At 42.7% G+C, this 20803-nt stretch overlaps 1 protein-coding gene across 2 annotated transcripts in view; it reads left to right on the forward strand.

Annotated features, from left to right (window-relative positions):
* zgc:77784 (roundabout homolog 2) overlaps positions 1 to 20803 on the forward strand; it is a 102106-nt gene that overhangs the window by 35357 nt on the left and 45946 nt on the right. For both annotated transcript variants that reach the window (XM_015951146.3, XM_015951147.3), the window contains exons 3-6: positions 6015 to 6172; positions 9101 to 9221; positions 9664 to 9802; positions 10487 to 10614. In XM_015951146.3, the coding sequence (XP_015806632.1) occupies positions 6015 to 6172; positions 9101 to 9221; positions 9664 to 9802; positions 10487 to 10614 (546 nt within the window). The remainder of the gene's footprint in view (positions 1 to 6014; positions 6173 to 9100; positions 9222 to 9663; positions 9803 to 10486; positions 10615 to 20803) is intronic.

Here is a 20803-nt window from a genome sequence, read left to right on the forward strand (position 1 = left end):
TGTGGGCTCAATTTTAATTGTCAAAAACTCCAGCGAACCATTAGTTCATTTTGCTCAAATAGAAATAGAGACCTGCCTCTAATTCTGGTCCTCCTTCCAATAAAGGCCTGGAGCTTGATGAGCTTGAGTCAAATACAGGCCCAGGCCTGTATTAGAGGATTTACGGTACATCTATCTGCTCCGGATTCTAATGAAGCCCAAGTTCCAACAGTCCAAAACTGATGTAAAAGCTGTTTCAAACGAGCTGTCGCCATCTTGTTTCACTCTGTTGCATCATCCCACCCACCAGGCATACCGAGTACCCTGATTGGCCCACAAAGCGGATAAAGCTCTGTGATTTGTTCACTAAGCAGATAGAGCACTATGATTGGCCCACCATTATGGACCAATCACAGCTCTTATGTGTTTGAAACCCCTCTAGAGAGCTGTGATTGGCTAGTCAGAATGCTGTTAGGGGCTGCAGAGGTTCCAGTGGAGCGTTCCTAGACCAAACTTTGCAAAGCAAGAATTTGGTCTAGTTCACTAGGCTACCATCCTTCACCTTCTCGTTTCTCATGTATGTAGACAAGAATCTGACAATACAGTATGGTAAATGACCTGCAATAGATATAGCACCTTCTAGGTCTTAGCAACCCCCAAAGGTGCTTTACAACATAAGCATTCACCCACGCACACACATTATTCTCTTTTAAAAAAAACAATGCCGCCATTTTGCTGCAATGCTGAGCCGGCATCATGGAGCCTTAGGTCGTTCATCAGTGGTCAGAGCGTGGCGGTAATGTGGCGCAAACGTGTCCTTTTTACAAAAGATGACGTGATGGTGGTAAAAATGGGGTATGGGGGCGGTGTCAGTGCTGCCACGGACTTCCATTTATCTTGGACATAGCTTGCTTTATACTGCGATCAAAGCCGTGCTCGTTATGTTTATTTGCCAAGCCGCTCCTAAAGATTTTTGTCATCCACACTCCTCATGAACGGTCACAGAGCTCTGCATCGCTCCAGTTTACCATCTCGCCTGATTCTGTTTAGAAAGCGAAACTTGTTGCCAACTGGAGCTCGGCAGTTGTTCCACACGTGATCATGACACCACTCTCTGTTGCGCCAAGGCATAAACTTCATATGCAGCGGCATCACTATGAAGTTTGGTGGCACAAATGCTGCAAAATTCTCACCATTCCCAGTAATATGCTGATTTTCCAGCATAGTGTGTCTTACAAAAAGGCTATTAATGCAGGTGGTGAGCTACGATTGCCACATCTGCCCTGTGGCTCACTGAAGGAGGTAAGGCTGCAACCAGTCCCTCCGACCACCAGCAGCAGGCAAGGGGGTGAAGTGTCTTGCCCAAGGTCACAATGACTGCGACAGACAGGGCTCAAACTTGCAACCCTCCTGTTGGGCAACATAGCTAGTACAACATATCCAGACTGGATTTAAGTAGAAATGAAGGGCGGTAAAAACTGCTGCCACCTAGCTGTCGGAATTAAAATTGCACCACAAAGATGAAATAGTCAATGTTTGCATGAAAATTTTGAATAAAATATCAACCCACTGCTTTTAAATATCAATCTAGTATCATAAAACTAAATATTGCAACATTTTAGTGTATCAATATTTTTAAACATCTCTGTTTTTTCCCTGGCAGTTTCCCTCAACTGCTGTGTTGATTTTATTGGCATACTTCTAACCCTAACCACCTAGAACAGGGCTTTTCAATCCCAGGCCTGGAGGGCAGGTATCCAGAATGTTTTTGTTTTAACTCTGCTTCAACACACCTGATTTCAATTTGCAGGTGATTAACAGGCTTCTGCAGAGCTTGATGAGCTGCTGCACAGGTGATTCAACCACTGAATCGAGTCTGTTGGAGCAGAGAAACCACTAAAACGAGTCCAAGACCGGAATTGAATAGCCCTGACCTAGAATGTGCAAAGACAACACCCAACCACATCCAGAAGCATAATCCGTTTTCCTGTGGATGATCATTTTTCCAAAAGAAAGAAAAAAAAATGCACCAGATGGCCTTTTCTGCCGCATTTAGCTTTGGAGCTAAATAATAGAGATAGACTTAGAAATTAAGTGATGAATATTCTGGGGGAGGTTAAATCTCTTAATCTGTATATCCCAGGAATATTAAAGTCACAAAAATGAATGGGCGCCTTCCAAAAGGAGCCCCCACAGGACTGATGACGACAGACGTTTAGTCCTGCTTTGGCATTGTTTAAGCTCACAGGAAGAGCCTTTGGGGAGCAGGAGGATTTGTCTTTGCAGAGACGGGGTTAAACCTTAGCTGCCCCGAGGTAAATGTGCATCTGAGCCCAGTGTGGATGGAGGGGAGCAAGAGGAGATTACGTGTGTGGAGCTGCTGCGGACAGCATCCCCTCAGGAGTGGGGGAGGACTTCTTCTTTTATTTATTTATTTATTTCCTTTCTGTTTCTGAGGAGAGTGATCGATTCTGTGTCGTAGTCATGATCACACACAAACATCCACAGGAGGTTTTAGTCTGGGTGGCAGGCTACAAAGCCAGAGCAGGGAGGGATCACAGGAACTTCATCTCAACAGCCAAGAAAAAAAATATATTAAAATTAGAGGCTCATGATATCAGGAAGACGATCTGCTCTCTGGCATGCTTCAACTCTCATTCCCACTTTCAGAGAGCCTGTGCCCAGGGACCTAAAAGCCCAAGCTGTGGGAGTGGATGCATCTGCAAATACATGGTTCATCCATTTATTTTGTAGGTGTGTGCGCAAGTGTGCAGCTCAGAGATTAGCTGTCCTGTTACTTCAGTCACAGAGACGGTGAAACAAAAGCCTCTAACCAGGAGTTACACGCCAAGCTCTAAAAATAAGGCAGCAGGTCTAAATTAGTCCCTCAGCTCTGCAGAGAGCGAGAAACCGGCAACGATGCAAAGAGCAGCAGGATGAGTCGTGGCTTTACTGGTCAGCAAAGTTTTCATTTTTCACCTACCAAAACTCATAAACGGCTCTCTGATTGGTCTGTTTGTCCATAATCCCATAATAATCTGAGGTGCGTTTGAATGTTTGACTATAAATATTAATGAGACATCACTGCAGCCTAATGAGAGGCTTAATGATGTCAAAAAGATTAGACATTTTAATTTTCTCAGGGCTTTCCGGGTTTGTTTGTCAAATGTCACAGCGTTCAAAAAAAGAAGAGGTAAGGAAAATCCAATTTTCCCTCAACAACGAGGATAAACCCATTTCATTTCAATAAAGTTCAGTTAAATAACCGTCTGAGTGAACGAGGCGAGTAGATAAGGTAAATGGATTGACTGATGTTCATTTTTGACGTTTGTGGAGGAAAAAAACGTCTGCTTCATTAAACCAGACGCAATAAAATTTGAATATTTTTCCATTTGAGGAGTGTGAACATTTTCATTTAACCATAAAAGCTCCTGGCAAAATAAAAACCACATTCCATGTTGTATTTGCACGATCTGCTTCAGGAGTGACACAGCTGGAAGTGAAGTTTCACTAAAAAGTGATCATCATGTTAAGACTTGTTCCAATTCAAACCAAAGTGGCATAAATAATAACAACAACAACAATAATAATAATGATACATTTCATTTATAGGTGCCTTTCAAGAACCAAGGTCACCTCACTGAAACATGATAAAACTTACAAGTAAAATAATAAAATCAGATTATATCATAACATAAATCTATGTCTGTGTCATTCAGACTTTATTTTTATTTATTTATTTATTTGTTTTATTCATTTAGTCATTCTCAGTGTATTATTTAATGGTGTGCTTCAATCGTTTAATCAATACATTTGCAGTAGGATTTAATGCCTTGTAAGTCACACTTGGGGGAGAACAACGCTCCTGTTTCAGGAAGTAGAATTCAGCCGGAGGAGAAAGTAGCTTCAGACGACAGGATTTAGAGTCTGATATTTGGACATTTTGTTTTGGGGGGACAGGGCGGGACTCGTTTTGTTTTGAACACTGTTTCCCATTAGAACTGTCCATAATCAGGAAGTATGGGCTGCATGGTGGCACAGTGGTTAGCACTGTTGCCTCGCAGCACAAAGGTTGCAGGTTCGAAACTCGGCTGAAGCTTTTCTGCGTGGAGTTGCGTGTTCTCCCCGTGCATGCGTGGGTTTCCTTCGGGTACTCCGGTTTCCCCCACAGATCACAACATGCCCTATGGGTTATAAATTGTAAGTCGCTTTGGATAAAAGCGTCTGCCAAATAAATAAACATAAACATAAGTAGAATTCAGCCGGAGGAGAAAGTAGCTTCAGATGGCAGGATTTACGCCTGGGGCACACCGGAGGCGGCCACGCCGTCATTTTAAATAGAAGCCATTATAGTTAATGAGAGTGGGCACACGGGGCGCACCGAGCCGCGTGCCAGCAGCGCTGAAGGTAGGTGCCAGTTCTATCTCGAGTGCACCAGCGTGGGTTTACAACATTGTGGAGTACTTTACGACAGACATTACGATGTGAAACGGCTTTACAGCACAAACCCAGCTGCAGTTTTGATTACCTTACTGATCTTAAAATATTCTTATAGATAACGTAATTACCCATCGTTAGTAAATTAGAGTCTCACAAAACACGACGGCAAGTCTGATCACGTATAAACAATAGAGTCACTTCCCGCTTCCTGTTCACAAGTCCCACGTGATGTTGTGACTATCACGCGACTTCCCAAGAAGCGCTCAGCGGCGCGTGCGTCCTGTGTGACCGCTTGACTTCTCAAAATCTCAGACGCGACGCGGCGCGTCCGCCTCCGGTGTGCCCCAGGCTTTAGAGTCTTATTTCCTGATATTTGGACATCTTGTCTCAGATTGGCTAACAGCAACACGACTCTTCTGCTGACTCAGTTTGATTTAGTCTGGTCTGCTGCTTCTAGCCATTAGCTTATCAATCTGGTCAGAACAAATCTGCTTTTGAGGATGTTCACAGAACTAACTGCAACTGTTCATAACCTTTCAACAGAAACCCACAACTGTCCCTTTACTGTTCAATAACAGGCTGAAAAACATCATTCAGAGTCTGAATCACTTTCAACTGGTTACGATCTCAGACTGACAGGTGGAGTTTCAACCCCGACTTGACTGATCCACCGGTTCAAAGAGATGTAAAGATGCTAACATTTGGTATTTTGACACAGACTGCACATTAGTTGAAAAACACAAGCTCTTTTATCTTGGTATTTGTGAGAGATCGCTGAAATATTAATGAGCGTGTAAAAGGAGACCGCATTCATTGATTAGCCTGAAATAATGTGTGTTGGCTGAAAAAATAAAAAGTCTGCAGGCTGCAGCTGTGGTCCAGCATGACACACAACTCTGCTGTGTGTGTGTGTGTGTGTGTGTGTGTGTGTGTGTGTGTGTGTAAGTGAAAGCCCGTCGACGTTCAAGCACGAGTTTCCATTGAACAGGAGGTCTCATGAGGAGACTCGGTCCGCAGTTCACGCCGAGGCTTTCATCTGCCAATCACAGAAAAGATTAGAGGATATCAGAGGTCGCAGAGTCAAACCTCTCATCCTGTCCTCTCCCACCGAGTAGCAGGAGCTCAAACTCCAGCAGGATCGCCTCTCTCACTCGGCACCGGCTCAGGTCTGAGCCCTGCTGCAGATCTGCGAGATAACAAATTAAATCAGAGACACAAACCTTTGTTTATGCTCCCTCACACTGCGGCTAAATTATAAATGCACTGTTATTTGTTTACTCCATGTTGGACTGAGAGATGTGCATTATTCATCCCCTCTGACAAGAGACACAAGAGGAGGGCAGAGGATGGAGAAGACGTTCAATCCAGAAACAGGGATTTGAGCACTCAGACACATTCAGGCAAAGCCCTGAGCATGCTCACCATCAGCTCATTTTTTCAGGCAATCCTGAACAACAAAAAGGTTCAGAAAGGACAAAATGAAACGACCACAAATTGTTGATGCTTGATATTACTGGTCATGTTTTTCAGGGCTTTGTTCTCAATACATCTAAGGCAGAACCTCTCAGGCTAATTAGATTTCTTCTTGGTTTCAGTCCTGAGGGATGATTTCCGCCAGGCACCGAGCGACGTGGTGGTGGCTGCTGGAGAGCCGGCGGTGCTGGAGTGTGTTCCCCCACGGGGTCACCCAGAACCATCCGTGTTCTGGAAGCGTAACAACGTTCGGGTCAGCATCAAGGATGAGCGCATCTCTGTGAGTTCAACCTTCATTGCAACAGCAAAAAAAATAATAATAAAAATTAAGCCAATTTTGATGTTTTAGCTTGTAATTGAAGTAGAAAAGTACAGCTTTTGACATTTAAATGTGCATTTTTACTGTTTTGGGGGGAAAGGCTCAACCCGCTCAATAAGATTTTCATCTGTTCCAAATCAATTGATTTTAGTCAAACTGGATTTACTTTTTTATTTAAGCACTTAATTAAAAATATGTACTCACACACACATTCAAACTCAAATTCACTTGGATTTAAATCGAATTATAAATGCGTTTGTAGTTTTTGAAGAAACACTGAAGAGTTTATAACACTCTAAGCTATTGCTTTCAAACTGGTTTCAGTGGTTCTTGAACCAGAACGCTGAGCCGCTGCACACGAGAAAGCACCCTGCTGCCCTCTGCTGACAAAAAGCTGCACTGAACAACTTTGTGTTTCGGGTGGGCACCAACTGAAGGTGGAGCAGCGGTCGGGTGGAGCTTATTGTGCCGGTAGCTCGAAATAGACTTGGAGTTAGCTTTTTCAGTTCGCTGAAAAAGAACAAAAAGAGGAAGTTTGCTTTTTTTCTTCAGCGTCATGGCAGAGCCCGGAAGTAAAAGGAAGGGAGCAATGTCTTCAGAGATGAAGCAAAGAAACTAGCATGAACTAGTCAAAGAGCTAGAACCAGAGTGAACATCAACAAGGCCTACACTCATTGGAGGCGGCTGCACTGATGTTCACGACAGTTGTAATTCCACTTTCAACCAGTAGGACGCAGCAGCTGGACACTTATAGTGTTACTCGTCCAAAACAAATGTCGCCAACTCTGCATCTGTTCCACATCTGAGTTGAACGCAGAGGTCCTTCGATAGCTGATAGGCAGGTTCAAGCTAAATGCTTTGTTGCTCTTTGAGGGAGTTTTGAGCTAATTTAGTCCGTAGGCTTTTCTTCGTTGTTGTCTGGTGTTTTTTTCTTTCTTTCTTTTTTGGAGTAGAAACGTGCAGTCGTGGTATCTTCGCTTTTTTTGTGTGTGTGTGGCTGTGAAGGCAGTTGTAGCTTCTCCACGATTCATTGTCTTTGTCAACAGCTCAAAAACGCTGCTCAGTCTAGGTACATCCGCAAATGCGTCTGCACGCTCTGCAGCTAGCATCTGTACATAAGGAGAAGTCCAACGCTATTGGCTAATGTCAAGCATCACTCAGTTCTAATTGCATGGGGCTCTATGGGATGGAGGACGGGCGTGGCAAAAAAAAAAAAAAGGCAAATTGCCTACTTTTTTCCGGAACTGCGCTGCTCTGGGTGGCTGCATGTTGGAGTAGCTCTGTTGACTACATGTAAGTTTTGCCTTTTCTTGGGCATTTTTTCTTGTAGTTTCTCAAGAAAAACTGTATTTTTTTGGACACTTTACTTTTCTGTTTCTGGTGCTGTGAAGCTTAGAGGATTTTTACTGCTATTTTTTTTAGCTTTTTTCACTTTTTGAGCATTTGTTATGACATGTAACCATGGCAACAAGCTAGTTTACAATCGGGAGCAGCTGATTAACATTGGAAAGGCTGAAATAATACCTCAACTGAAGCCACAAATCCCAAATGAGCTAAAACGCAAGAAGCGTGGGTGCAGAGCGGGAGCAAAACGGAGACAGAGAAAGAGGAAATTCAAACCATCTCTTCCATCGATCATAATGGGCAATGTGAGATCACTGGCCAACAAGATGGAGGAGCTCCAAGCCCTTTCAAGGACTCAGCCAGAGTTCCGGCAGTTTCAGAACCACTGGAGGAGATAATGCAAAGAAGGATTCTCCAGAGAATCAAGAAAATTATGGTCAACCCTGAGCATTCTCTTCACAAGAATGTCCGACAACAGAAGAGTGTCTTCAGTCAGAGGCTTCTTCAGTTTCGCTGCAACACTGACCGCTACTGGAGATCCTTCCTGCCAACAGCCATTGTAATATACAACAACTCTTTGATGACTTGATTATTAGTATTATTCTGAGCTACTACAGCAATCAATTTCCCTCTGGGATTAATAAAGTATTTTTGAATTGAATTGAATTATTTCACTGAATAGGATCAGATCATCACTGTTAGGGTCTTATAACAAAAAAATCATCCATAATTCCTGAAAAAAGGAACATACCAGATTTCTGCTTTCAATGAACTGAAGGCATGTTGTGTTTGTCGCCTGTAATCTCCAGATATTTGCATGTTTTCCTGCATATTGTCTCCTACCACAATGTGCTTGATGCATCTTAATTGTTGCACTGTAGATCCAGGGATGTGCAGAAAAACATGGCATTTCCTTTCAGAGTGCAACATGTCACTGAAAAGGCAAAAAAGATAAAATGCAATAGGATTTAAGAGAATACTCTTGCAATGGTGACCTATCTATGTACTTGTTCTGACATCCAAAGTCAAGCAGAAATCTGTTCTACAAGTGACAATGGTTTCAAAGGACTATAATTCAGCGCAGACGTCTCTGAATGCTGCGGGCTGGAAAATGTCTGGATCCTTGGTGTCCCTGTCGCTGCGTCCTCTCATGTGTAAAATCAAGAGCCGGCTGTGTGATCCTTGAAAGTTGACATTAGAGATCTGAAGCTGATAATAGCCCCCTTTAAAGGAGGAACGATGGGAGAAACGGGTTGTTTTTTAAATGCATTTAAACCTCTCAGGCTCAAAATAAGTTTTGATAAAAGGACGAACAACTACTGTAAGTCCTTCAGGGGTACTTCTGAGTAAAAAAATGCTCATGAAATACGTACGTGGAGTAATCAGGTAGGTAGGGTTTAACGCTGCAAATCTGCAACGCCTGCCTCCAGAGGGTTAAAAGTCATGAACAAGCGTGGTCACCTCCACCACTAAATTTAATGTGAATTATGATGAAGCCTGTTTCTTTGTTTTTATTAAAGGATGCTAATTGTGCTTTATTTTTAGATGCGTGGGGGCAAACTGATGATTTCTCCCACCAAAAAGAGTGATGCTGGGATGTATGTATGTGTGGGCACCAACATGGTTGGAGAGAGGGACAGCGATCCTGCAGAGCTGGTGGTTTACGGTGAGCTGCTAATATTTGTGTTACGGACAGATTCAAGGAGCAAAATGTGCACGTGTGTTACAGGTCAACTTCACTGAAAAAACTTTATTTATTTATTTATTTATTTATTATTTCTGATTATAATCAGTCACTCTGAGTTTTCATGCAGGCTTAACATGAAAATTGTCTCCTACACCTATCTCCTGAATTAACTTCTGATAGAAAATAGACGATGAAACTCTAGGATTTGAAAAGCCTACATCACACTGTCACTCAAATAGACTCACCATCATGACTCGCATTGATGAAGGCTGTTGTTGGTTTAGCGTCCAGGAATCAGCAGAGAACGTCTTCCCCAGAGTACAGCTTACAAGACATTCAGTCCTAGAGACCGCTGCAAGTGTGTAAAAAACATGAGTGAAAGACACCTTCAAGTCGTGTGATTGTTTAATTTTCCCTGCAGAGCGTCCCGTGTTGGTGCGCAGGCCGGTGAATCAGGTAGTCATGGAGGAAGAGACGGTGGACTTCTTATGCGAGGTCCATGGGGACCCTGCTCCTACCGTGAGATGGAGACGAGACGAGGGAGAGCTTCCACGAGGGAGGTCTGACATGATCTGAAAACCTACGTGGTTGCACTTATTATTATTAATTTATGCTTTTCAATCAGTCTGCTGTAGCGTAATGGAAACGAAACAAAGCCCCTTTACTCATCACAGTCCTTTTCTAACCTCTTTTATTATTTTTCTACAATAATAACACCAATTTGACGCATAATCAGCTACAAAAATTGTAGCATGCTCCGAAGTTTTTACAAAATGATATTTTTCCAAACAAAAAGCTTTAATTCTGAACATGCAATTTAATCCATTCAGTCAGAATTATGCACATAAAATGAATCACTTGATTTATGCCACATAAATACACATCCATGCACGCTGAAAGCCTCTTTCTTGGCATCATACTGCGAGCATTTACATCTGTTTTTTCATGTATTACACAGAAGATGAAAAACAGTACATAATAGAGATTCGTCTAAGAATAAACAGATTTCAGAACGTGCTTTGTAGATTTAAAGTTGATCTTAGATGAAGGCGAGCCCGGCTTTCTGCAGGCCTCAGAGGTGAATCCCTGTGTTTTGTTCACCCAGAAAATGACGTTTAATACCTCTTTTAAGATCTGTTGAGTTTCCTTTCATCTTTGACTGACAGGATTGCACGAAGCTCGGCTGTTCTTTGTATTTTGTTTTCATGCAGGTTTGTTTGTTACCTCGTGTTCTTCTTTTGCAGGTTTGAAATCCGTAATGGGAACAACCTGCGTTTGTTCCGCGTGAAGGAGCAGGATGAGGGGACGTACACCTGCACGTCCGAGAACAGCGTGGGGAAAACCGAGGCCTCCGCCATGCTGCAGGTCCACGGTGAGAAAAGACACGTCACGCATTCTAAATATCAGAACACACTGGCAAATGCAGAAACCACTCCTCCCCCCCCCCCCCCCCCCCGTGAGGTCACGGAAAAACGGAATCCAGCTCGGCGTCCAGAGCTTGGTGTGTTTTTGTATCGGAGCATCTGCGTGAGTCCCCGGCCAGATCTGGTGCCAGGAGCTTATGTTAAACCGTATGGATTACGCCTTTTGACAGATGTTTGGTAGATGTGTGCTTTAACTCACTGCCAGAGAGCATTCACAGTATTAATAAGACATGACTCCCCCCTCTCTTTCTTCCTGTCTCTCCCTCCTCGCTCTTCCTGTACACCCCTTTGCTCTGTTTTTATTTAGCTCCTGGTTTGAATGTCTAAGATGACTTCATCCTCTAAATCCTTTATCAGCACCACAGAAATCCAAACCCGGCAGTTTTCTTCTCAGTCTTGGACACATTTTCCTATCATAACGTATTTTTGAATTCTATTTGATTTTAGTCTCCGTGCTCCATCCCTTCATCCCATTCCCGTCCCTATCATCATTCTCCAACTTGGCTCCTGATCTCATTCTTATCTAGAGAAGAAAAGCCATTGATGTTTCTAATTCTCTTCTTTTTTAAAAGAGCTGTTTCCTGTCGGCTACTGCTAATGGGCTTTTAAAAGCAACAATCAGTGTCTGATGGTGTAAATAAGTCCTTCCATTAGATGCTGACAGCATGCCTGTTGCTGCGGCGAGGCATAAATAAAGCCTCAGACAGAAGGGCTCAATGAACAAATAAATTCTCCTCTACTTGTCAAATCGAGGGGGTTAATGCGACACCGTGGAGATCTGGTCTTATTCACAGAGTTTAAGATGCAGCTGAGAGTCCCGTAATCACATGTAAACTGCTGATTTTCAGACTTAAATGAGACATCGATGTGACTGATGCTGATTAATGTCCGTTTAAACTCAATGTATGCCTTCACTAAACTAAAATCCCTGCTGAATGACTGGAATAAAGTAGAATTCTAATGATCTTCAAATAAATGATGTTTATTAGGATGAACGCATAGTTAAATAGCAAATAAAACCCCATTCAAACCAGGCTTTTATCAGGGTTATTAGTTTTTGTTATGGGATCAGATCAAAACTTCTGTTCCACACAAGGAAACGCTGACGGCATCACTACATTCACTACAAATAACAGCTCCATTTTTACTGGAACAAGTAATCTTGCAACTTCTTTTGAAACTGAATTATGTAGTCTCCCCTAAAATGCATAAAACCTGGAAACTTATTTCTTTCTAGACTAAAAAAAGAAAATGTCTCAAATCAAGTTTTTTGAAACTTTCTTGACTTTCTGCATCATCAAATTTCACCTCCATGTCTGTAAATTTATCAGTCGTGATTATTTGTCTTGTAATTTAGCTAATGCAGACGAGCAGGGGGTGGCCATCTTTAAAAGTTGGGTTTATTTTTGCCTCTAATTATTTTTCATTTCAGTTGAAAAATGTGTTTCTATAAAAAAATAATGAAAACTGTTTCAAACATGCAAAGGCCAAGCAGCATTAAAACCAGCTGCGACCTTGTGTGAGGAGAAGTGATTTATTTTCTCCATTCAATAGTTTATTACTGATAACAGACGTTCTTCTCAAATGTAGTTTAGTAAAAGCTTTGATCTGAAGATGTCACAGAGTCAGACTCAAGGTGCCAGGCTTTCATTCGTCAGCAAAACTAACAAGATAACAGATGTTTGCACCAGTTTTATGGAAGGATAAAACAACATAACAACAAAAACCGTTGAACATTTGAGGCTGATCTGTTCCTGAGTGGAGGGAGTTTTGCTAGCAGGAGAAAACTGTGGGAAGAGATGAAGTATTTGTATAAAATTGTTTGAAATGTCAAAAGATGACACTGATCACCAAGCCCAAAAAAAGCTAGGATGTCTAATTAGGAAACGTCACATTTTACCTGCTGCTCCACAACACGCACAGCGCTTCGTGTTTGTACTTTTTACATTTTTGCTTCTGTGAACTCACCGTGTTTTATTTCTGAGATGTTTTCATCATGGTTTCACCTAAAACTAAATACAGTGGTGTGAAAAACTATTTGCCCCTTCCTGATTTCTTATTCTTTTGCATGTTTGTCACACAAAATGTTTCTGATCATCAAACACATTTAACCATTAGTCAAAGATAACACAAGTAAACACAAAATGCAGTTTTGAAATGATGGTTTTTATTATTTAGGGAGAGAACAAAATCCAAACCTACATTGCCCTGTGTGATAAAGTAATTGCCCCCTGAACCTAATAACTGGTTGGGCCTCCCTTAGCAGCAATAACTGCAATCAAGCGTTTGTGATAACTTTTACAGCGTTCTGGAGGAATTTTTGGCCCACTCATCTTTGCAGAATTGTTGTAATTCAGCTTTATTTGAGGGTTTTCTAGCATGAACCGCCTTTTTAAGGTCATGCCATAGCATCTCAATAGGATGCAGGTCAGGACTTTGACTAGGCCACTCCAAAGTCTTCATTTTGTTGTTCTTCAGCCATTCAGAGGTGGATTTGCTGGTGTGTTGTGGGTCATTGTCCTGCTGCAGCACCCAAGATCGCTTCAGCTTTAGTTGCCGAACAGATGGCCGGACATTCTCCTTCAGGATGTTTGGGTAGACGGTAGAATTCATGGTTCCATTTATCACAGCAAGCCTTCCAGTTCCTGAAGCAGCAAAACAACCCCAGACCATCACACTACCGCCACCATATTTTACTGTTGGTATGATGTTCTTTGTCTGAAATGCTGTGTTGCTTCTACGCAGATGTAACGGGACATTTGCCTTCCAAAAAGTTCAACTTTTGTCTCATCAGTCCACAAGGTATTTTCCCAAAAGTCTAGGAAATCATTGAGATGTTTCTAAGCAAAACTGAGACGAGCCCTAATGTTCTTTTTGCTTAACAGTGGTTAGCGTCTTGGAAATCTGCCGTGCAGGCCATTTTTGCTCAGTCTCTTTCTTATGGTGGAGTCGTGAACACTGACCTTAATTGAGGCAAGTGAGGCCTGCAGTTCTTTAGAAGTTGTCCTGGGGTCTTTTGTGACCTCTCGGATGAGTTGTCTCTGCGCTCTTGGGGTAATTTTGGTCGGCCGCCCACTCCTGGGTAGGTTCACCACTGTTTCGTGTTGTTGCCATTTGTGGATAATGGCTCTCACTGTGGTTCGCTGGAGTCCCAAAGCTTCAGAAATGGCTTTATAACCTTTACCAGACTGATAGATCTCAATTACTTTTGTTCTCATTTGTTCCTGAATTTCTATGGATCTTGGCCTGATGTCTAGCTTTTGAGGTGCTTTTGGTCTACTTCTCTGTGTCAGGCAGCTCATATTTAAGTGATTTCTTGATTGAAACAGGTGTGGCGGTAATCAGGCTTGGGGGTGGCTACAGAAATTGAACTCAGGTGTGAAACACCACAGTTGGGTTATTATTTAACAAGGGGGCAATAACTTTTTCACACATGGCAATGTAGGTTTGGATTTTGTTCTCTCCCTAAATAATAAAAACCGTCATTTCAAAACTGCATTTTGTGTTTACTTGTGTTATCTTTGACTAATGGTTAAATGTGTTTGATGATCAGAAACATTGTGTGACAAACATGCAAAAGAATAAGAAATCAGGTAGGGGGCAAACAGTTTTTCACACCACTGTATAGAAACGTAAATGCTGCCAAATGCTGAGGATGTGTTGATGCACAGCGTGAATTATCTTCATGTGTCCTCGGGAATTTTAACCGTTTGTAGAAAAACCTGCCATTAGAATAGTGAAAGTTGGCTGTTGGCGTAAAACCGTCCATCCGTCTTTCCGTCCATATAGATCTATTTATTCAAGGCAAGGTCATAGAGGTAAAACTTCCAGACATCATCTCTCTCTCCATCTTCTCCTGGAGGAATCTCAGGCCAAAGAGAAGACAAAGATCCCTCCAGATAAATGCCCTAGGGTCTCCTCCAAGTGGTCTTTCGAAAAATCCTCCAGAGGCAGCTGACGAGAAGGTGTACGTGTAAGAATCCTGAACCAACTCAGATCATCCTTTTGATGAGGAGGAGCAGCAGGTCTAACATTGCATTTGTATAGAGCATTCAGCTCATTGCATTTGTATAGAGCATTTAGCTTAGGCCCTGTTCACATGTCAGGATGAGGGCTGCATGGTGGCGTAGTTGTTGGCACAGTTGCTTCGCAGCAAAAAGGTTGCAGGTTTGAGTTGCATGTTCTCCCCATGCGTGCGTGGGTCTCCTCTGGGTACTCCCGTTTCCCACACAGATCACAACATGGCATACCCTATAGGTTAAAAATTGTACGTCGCTTTGGATAAAAGCGTCTGCCAAATAAATAAACATAAATTCAAGTCACCACATTTTTGCCTGATTCTCTCCTTTTATCTGAAGGATGTGCCCGACAGCTTTAAAGGTAATCTTATCAGACATTCCTGTCGTGCGTGATGTGTTACGAGCGCTCTGGACTGCTTGGACGGACGTCCGGACCAATTAAATAAGAAATCCAGGCTTTTAAACATGTAGGATTGTCTCAGTCTTATTTTTGCGGACAATAAAGCGTGCTGCTTGTTCAGTGTGACGTGTAGCTAATCAGAGAGCAAGCTGCAAGCTCCACAATGTTTGTTTACTCCAAAATAGACAAAGCTCAATCCTGCAATATTTCTCGTATGACTGTCCGTGTGTGAAACTAGTGTGTGTGCGGTGTGATTTTTGCCGTGTTGCTGCACACCACGCAGTAGGACCAAATCCGGTATATCCGTGATTTTTTATCACCATGTGTGCGGTCTCTCATGTTCAGAAAATCTTTTGACAATTTATAAATTCTTCCCTGAATCAGGTTTAAGTCGGGCACTCCGAAGCCTGATTACAGGACAAACTCCTTAAAGTAACAACAGGTCGTTTTTTAAACTTTAAACTAGAGCTTTAACATTGATCTCAGTGATTAATGGGTTAGAAACTTGACTAGTTTCATGGTTGACACCACTGTGTGGACAAAAAAATCGCATTTGATATTTTTGTGGAGTGGTTAAACGTTCTGGGGGGCTCTCTTTGCCTATTTTACGGCTGTTAGCTGTAATGCTAGGGGTTAGCGCTTTCAGTTCACCAATCGTCAATACAAAGCAAAAAGAACAAAAAACAGATGCTTGCTTTTACTGTTGGTATCAGGGCGGAGCCTGGAAGTAAAAGTAAGAGAGTAATGTCTTTGGAGGTGACGCAAGAGCTAAAACCAGAGTAAACATCGGTAGTATGAGGGAGCTAAGGAGGCTGCAAAATCACAGACTGATGGTGACCTGGCTTAGTTGAGACTGGACTTGTAAGTAATATTTTTGTCTTTTTACTTCGTGGTCTATTTTAGTATCATGTTGGCGTTAGCTCGTTGTTAGCGCTAGCTGCAACAGGGTTGTTTACGACAGTTGTAATTCAACTTTTAACCAGTAGGAGAAGAGCAGGAAACAGCTCAGTGTTACTTTAACCGTAAACCCAACAGTCACCCTGCTACTCTGTCACCCCTGGTTAATGGAGCTCCTCGCCGTATCCCTACAGGAAATCCCATTTCAGAAGCTTGCATTGTTCTTTAGTGATGATCCCACATTTCTCCAGTTGGGAAGCCTGGTCCTATTCCAAATATCTTACACTTGAGGCTGAATGTCGGGGCCTGAAGACGCCAGCAAAATCATATTACACACTAGACTTTAAGGTTTCCATTCCAGACACCCTGTCCATGATTTATGAAAAAGTCACTCATTTCCACCTCTTGGTGAGTCTCCATTGTTGCTGCTAATCTCTAAAGCTGCAGACCGTAGAACAAACTTGTTGACAGACGTTTAGCGCATCTGATGAGAAGAAAAATCACAAAAACATAAACTCATCACTTTGAAGTTGATTAAACTGTGAGGAGTCTTCGGCGATGCGGATGACTCAATTTTCTCGTCTCTCGAGCCAGCGTTGGCATGCTTCGAGGTCTTACTCATGTTGTAGGTCCCAGATTTCATCACAACAGCCGTATGTCCCAGGAGAAAAAAAAACGTGTTTATAAGCTTAATCTTTGGCCAGTGCTTTTATGGAAGTCCTCACAAATGTTGTTTATGGTTATGAGTAAACCAGATGATCCCAAACCAGAGACGATTTTCATTTATTGCAGCCAGATGTTTAATCCAAAGGTAGAAGGCAGTGGTTAATGGAGATCTGCAGAGGATGCGATGGCGTGGATAACACGATGATCTGACCCGGGCTGGAAATTGGCAGCTCTGCGAGACCTTTCCCAAAATAACTCAGTAAATGTCATCAGAACAGGGCTGTGAGCGTTGATCTGTTGTCTTTTAGATTATTTAAATGTTTTCGAGAAAACCTGAAGGTGATTTCTCTTATTAAAGATGAGAGAGTGTTGAGATGCAGATAAAAAACACACAGAAGGTTCAAACAGAAACCCTCAAGTCCTGCTTGCGAGGAGCTAATGAGGGTTTTAACGAACAATACCAGGGCAAACAGCTGTGATTTTAAATCCTTACCCACATTAATTATACAAATTCTACATCTTTACAATTATTAGGAGATGTTCCTTCTGCATTAATCACCTCAGTTTGAAGATGTCACCTTTTGAAACTTGACATTGATTTCCAAACTTGCAAGTTAGCTTAAAAGCTACAACTTCAGAATAACGTTAACACACTAATGCATCTCTGAAAGATGTTTCATGACAATAATAAAACGCTGCATCACCTCTGATAACCATTAAAAGGATATTTCAGGTCTACTGAAGAGTTTTCTATTGAAAACTCTATCTTGCTTCTTTTAGCGACCTCAGTTTGGAGAAATATATATTCACTAGTCTAGCTGACACCTAAAGTATTTAGAATACCCTAAAACAAATATATCAGAAATATTGTTGCGATAAATTTAATTATTGTAGTTTATTTACATAGAATTCTGTGGCGCTTTGAAGCAGGAAATAGCATAGAGATATGGACCAATGGGCTCGACACACGGGAGGCGGCATCGCCTCTCTTCCATTCATTTTCAATGAGACATGCGCGACAAAGCGATAATCGCGGGTCTCCCTCCTACCAAGCGAAACGCGAAAAACGTGCGTGTGAAATTTTGCGCTCGTGCACGTGTCGTGCACAGGCGACCCAGCTACGCGATCCCAGAAAGTTGAAATATTTTCAACTTTTCATTGCTGTCGCTCAGACGAGGACCAATCAATGGAGGCTTCATTGACTGACCAATGAGCGGACAGGATGCTCCGTACACCTCCGAGCAAACATGAAGGAGAAGTTGATTATTATTATGTTTTATAGTAAAATCACAAGTAAGATTTCACATAACTCTAGCAGCACCTTGTGAAACATCATATCTACCACTTTATTAACTCTGAACCGCTTAAATAACCTTAATTCCCTCCAACCTGGCACAGCCAAACAAAACAACGGAAGTTTCAATTTCGCCATGGAACAGAACGCGTAGACGGCTTTGCCGCTGGCCACTGCCGCGGGTTGCCTCCCATGTGTCAGGTAATAAAAGCGACAGCAACGAATTTCGCTGATCGCGGTCGTTTGTCGCCTCCCGTGTGTCGAGCCCCCAATAGGGACACAAATAAATACTTTAGTTTTTCTTTTATTATGCATTGCCAGCCTTTGAAACTAGACAAACCGTAGCAGTAGCAGAATATTTTGCCCTGCAGGCCGGTCTAGCCGTGCTCTGTTGTAGCCTCAGCAGGTCTACCATTAGTTTGGCTAACTAAGTTAGGCCGGTTACAGCCCTCTGTGTTTGTAGAGAGGTGTTGAGCAGGCTTAGCTCCGCCACAGCAGAACTTTTTTTGTGATTAAGACAGAGCTGCAGAGGTGTGAGCAAGTCACTGCTTTGCAAGTCACAAGTAAGTCACAATTCTTTCCAGTCAAGTCCAAGTCAAAGACAACCAAGTCCAAGTCAAGTCCACGTCCTTAACTTTGAATTTTCAAGTCACAGTCAAGTCATCTGTCCAACTTCAATTTAATGACAATGATACATAAATAAATTCCAGAAATAAAGCTTCTTAAAGCTTCATTTATTTGCTCAAATAAGTCAGGTGGATCACTGACTTCCTGACAGACCGTAGGCAGTGCGTGCGGCTGGGGAAGAATGTTTCCACCGCTAAGACTATTAGCACAGGATCTCCACAGGGCTGTGTACTTTCTCCTCTGCTCTTCTCCCTGTACACAAACTGCTGCACCTCGAGCCATGACTCCGTTAAACTGATCAAGTTTGCGGACGACACCACCCTCATCGGGCTCATCTCTGACGGTGATGAGTCCGCCTACAGGAGGGCGGTAGAACGGCTGGTGTACTGGTGCAGCAGCAACAACCTGGAGCTCAATGCTCAGAAGACAGTGGAGATGATTGTGGACTTCAGGAAAGTCACAGCCCCATCTCTCCCCCTCGTCCTGACGGACACACCTGTCACCACTGTGGACTCCTTCCGCTTCCTCAGAACCACCATCACACATGACCTTAGGTGGGAGCCATCCATCAGCTCCCTGCTCAAAAAGGCCCAGAAGAGGATGTACTTTCTGCAGCAGTTGAAAAAGGCCAAGCTGCCGGCCCAGATGATGGTGCAGTTTTACATGGCCATCATTGAGTCCATCCTCACCTCCTCCATCACTGTGTGGTACGCTGGAGCCACGGTGAGGAACAAACATAGACAGCAGCGCATTGTGCGCTCTGCTGAGAAGGCGATTGGCTGCAGCCTTCCATCTCTCCAAGACCTGTACGTCTCCAGAACTCAGGGGCGTGCAGGTCGGATAGCAGCTGACCCTTCGCACCCGGGTCACAGACTTTTTGAGCCGCTTCCCTCAGGCAGGAGGTTACGGTCCATCCGGACCAGAACCTCCCGCCATAAGAACAGCTTCTTTCCATCTGCCGTTAGACTTGTGAATAGATTATAAACACACAACCATGCTCGTCTTCTGCACTCGACACAACGTCACGTGATCGGCCATGTTACCATTACCTGCCATTTTTTATCGCTGAAAGTTTTATTCTAGTTTTTTATTATATTTTATTCTATTTTATTTTATTTTTAATCTTAGTATTCATGTTATATGTAGCACATTAGTACCGAAGCAAGTTCCTAGTTTGTGAATTGTTTGTTCACTGACAATGGCAATAAACCTATTCTGATTCTGATTCTGATTCAAACAAGCAGGAGGTGCAACTGAAGTTGATTATAAACAAAGTGCTGCTGCATTTAGCAGTACAACATCAAACCCAGAACGAAGAACGGTTCATGAATTTTGTCAATGTCGTGCCACTTTTGTGCTAAAATACCAAATATGCTCAAGTTGTCAAGTCAACAGATGCAAGTCCATTCAGATCGCAAGTCATTATCGTTCAAGTCCGAGTCAAGTCGTAAGTCTTTATAGATTTTATCAAGTCAGAAGTCATTAAAATAATGACCCGAGTCTGACTCGAGTCCAAGTCATGTGACTTGGGTCCACACCCCTGCAGAGCTGTGAGAGCAAAAACAACAGTGTAGGTGGCTCAGGAGCCGTGCTTGTTTGAAATGGCGTTGGTATCAGGTTTGGACAATTTAGACTTGGACTTTTAGATTTTAGCAGATAGAGGTCGTTCTACTTCTTTGACGGTGTAATGGCAGACTTCCTGATTGACTGATTTTTGTTACAATTAAAGGGATACTTTGCAACTTTTTCATATTTTAAATCATTTTCTTGAGCTAGTATGCACTAAAATGACCCTTTTGGTTAATGAAAGGCCACCCAGCACCTACCACCCCCTGTGGCCAGAATTTTCCACCTGCCACTTGACTACTCTGTTGGGACTTGGAAAAAATTGAGCTTACAAACCTGGTGCTGCAGTCAGTTCCAGCATGTTTCCTGCATGTTTTAGACCATGAACACATTTGTACTGTCCCCTTGTTTAAGACCATGAACACATTTGTACTGTCCCCTTCTGTAGACACTAAGGAAGACGTTTTAGCTGTTAGATTGAGGTGTTAAAAACAAACGCACAGCTATGAGATGGGTTTTGCTTTCCGTTCTAGTGCTAAAAGCAAGCCAAAACTGCCTACTTCCCTTTTAATATGTCACATTTGTTGCTCTGAATCATCCTGGCACTGTCCACCTGAATGCAGAGAAAGTTTGAAAGACAAACCGTTGATTCAGTTCCTAAGAATGAG

The sequence above is a fragment of the Nothobranchius furzeri genome, chromosome 13, assembly GCF_043380555.1.
Source record: "Nothobranchius furzeri strain GRZ-AD chromosome 13, NfurGRZ-RIMD1, whole genome shotgun sequence".
Classification (NCBI taxonomy): Eukaryota; Metazoa; Chordata; class Actinopteri; order Cyprinodontiformes; family Nothobranchiidae; genus Nothobranchius; species Nothobranchius furzeri.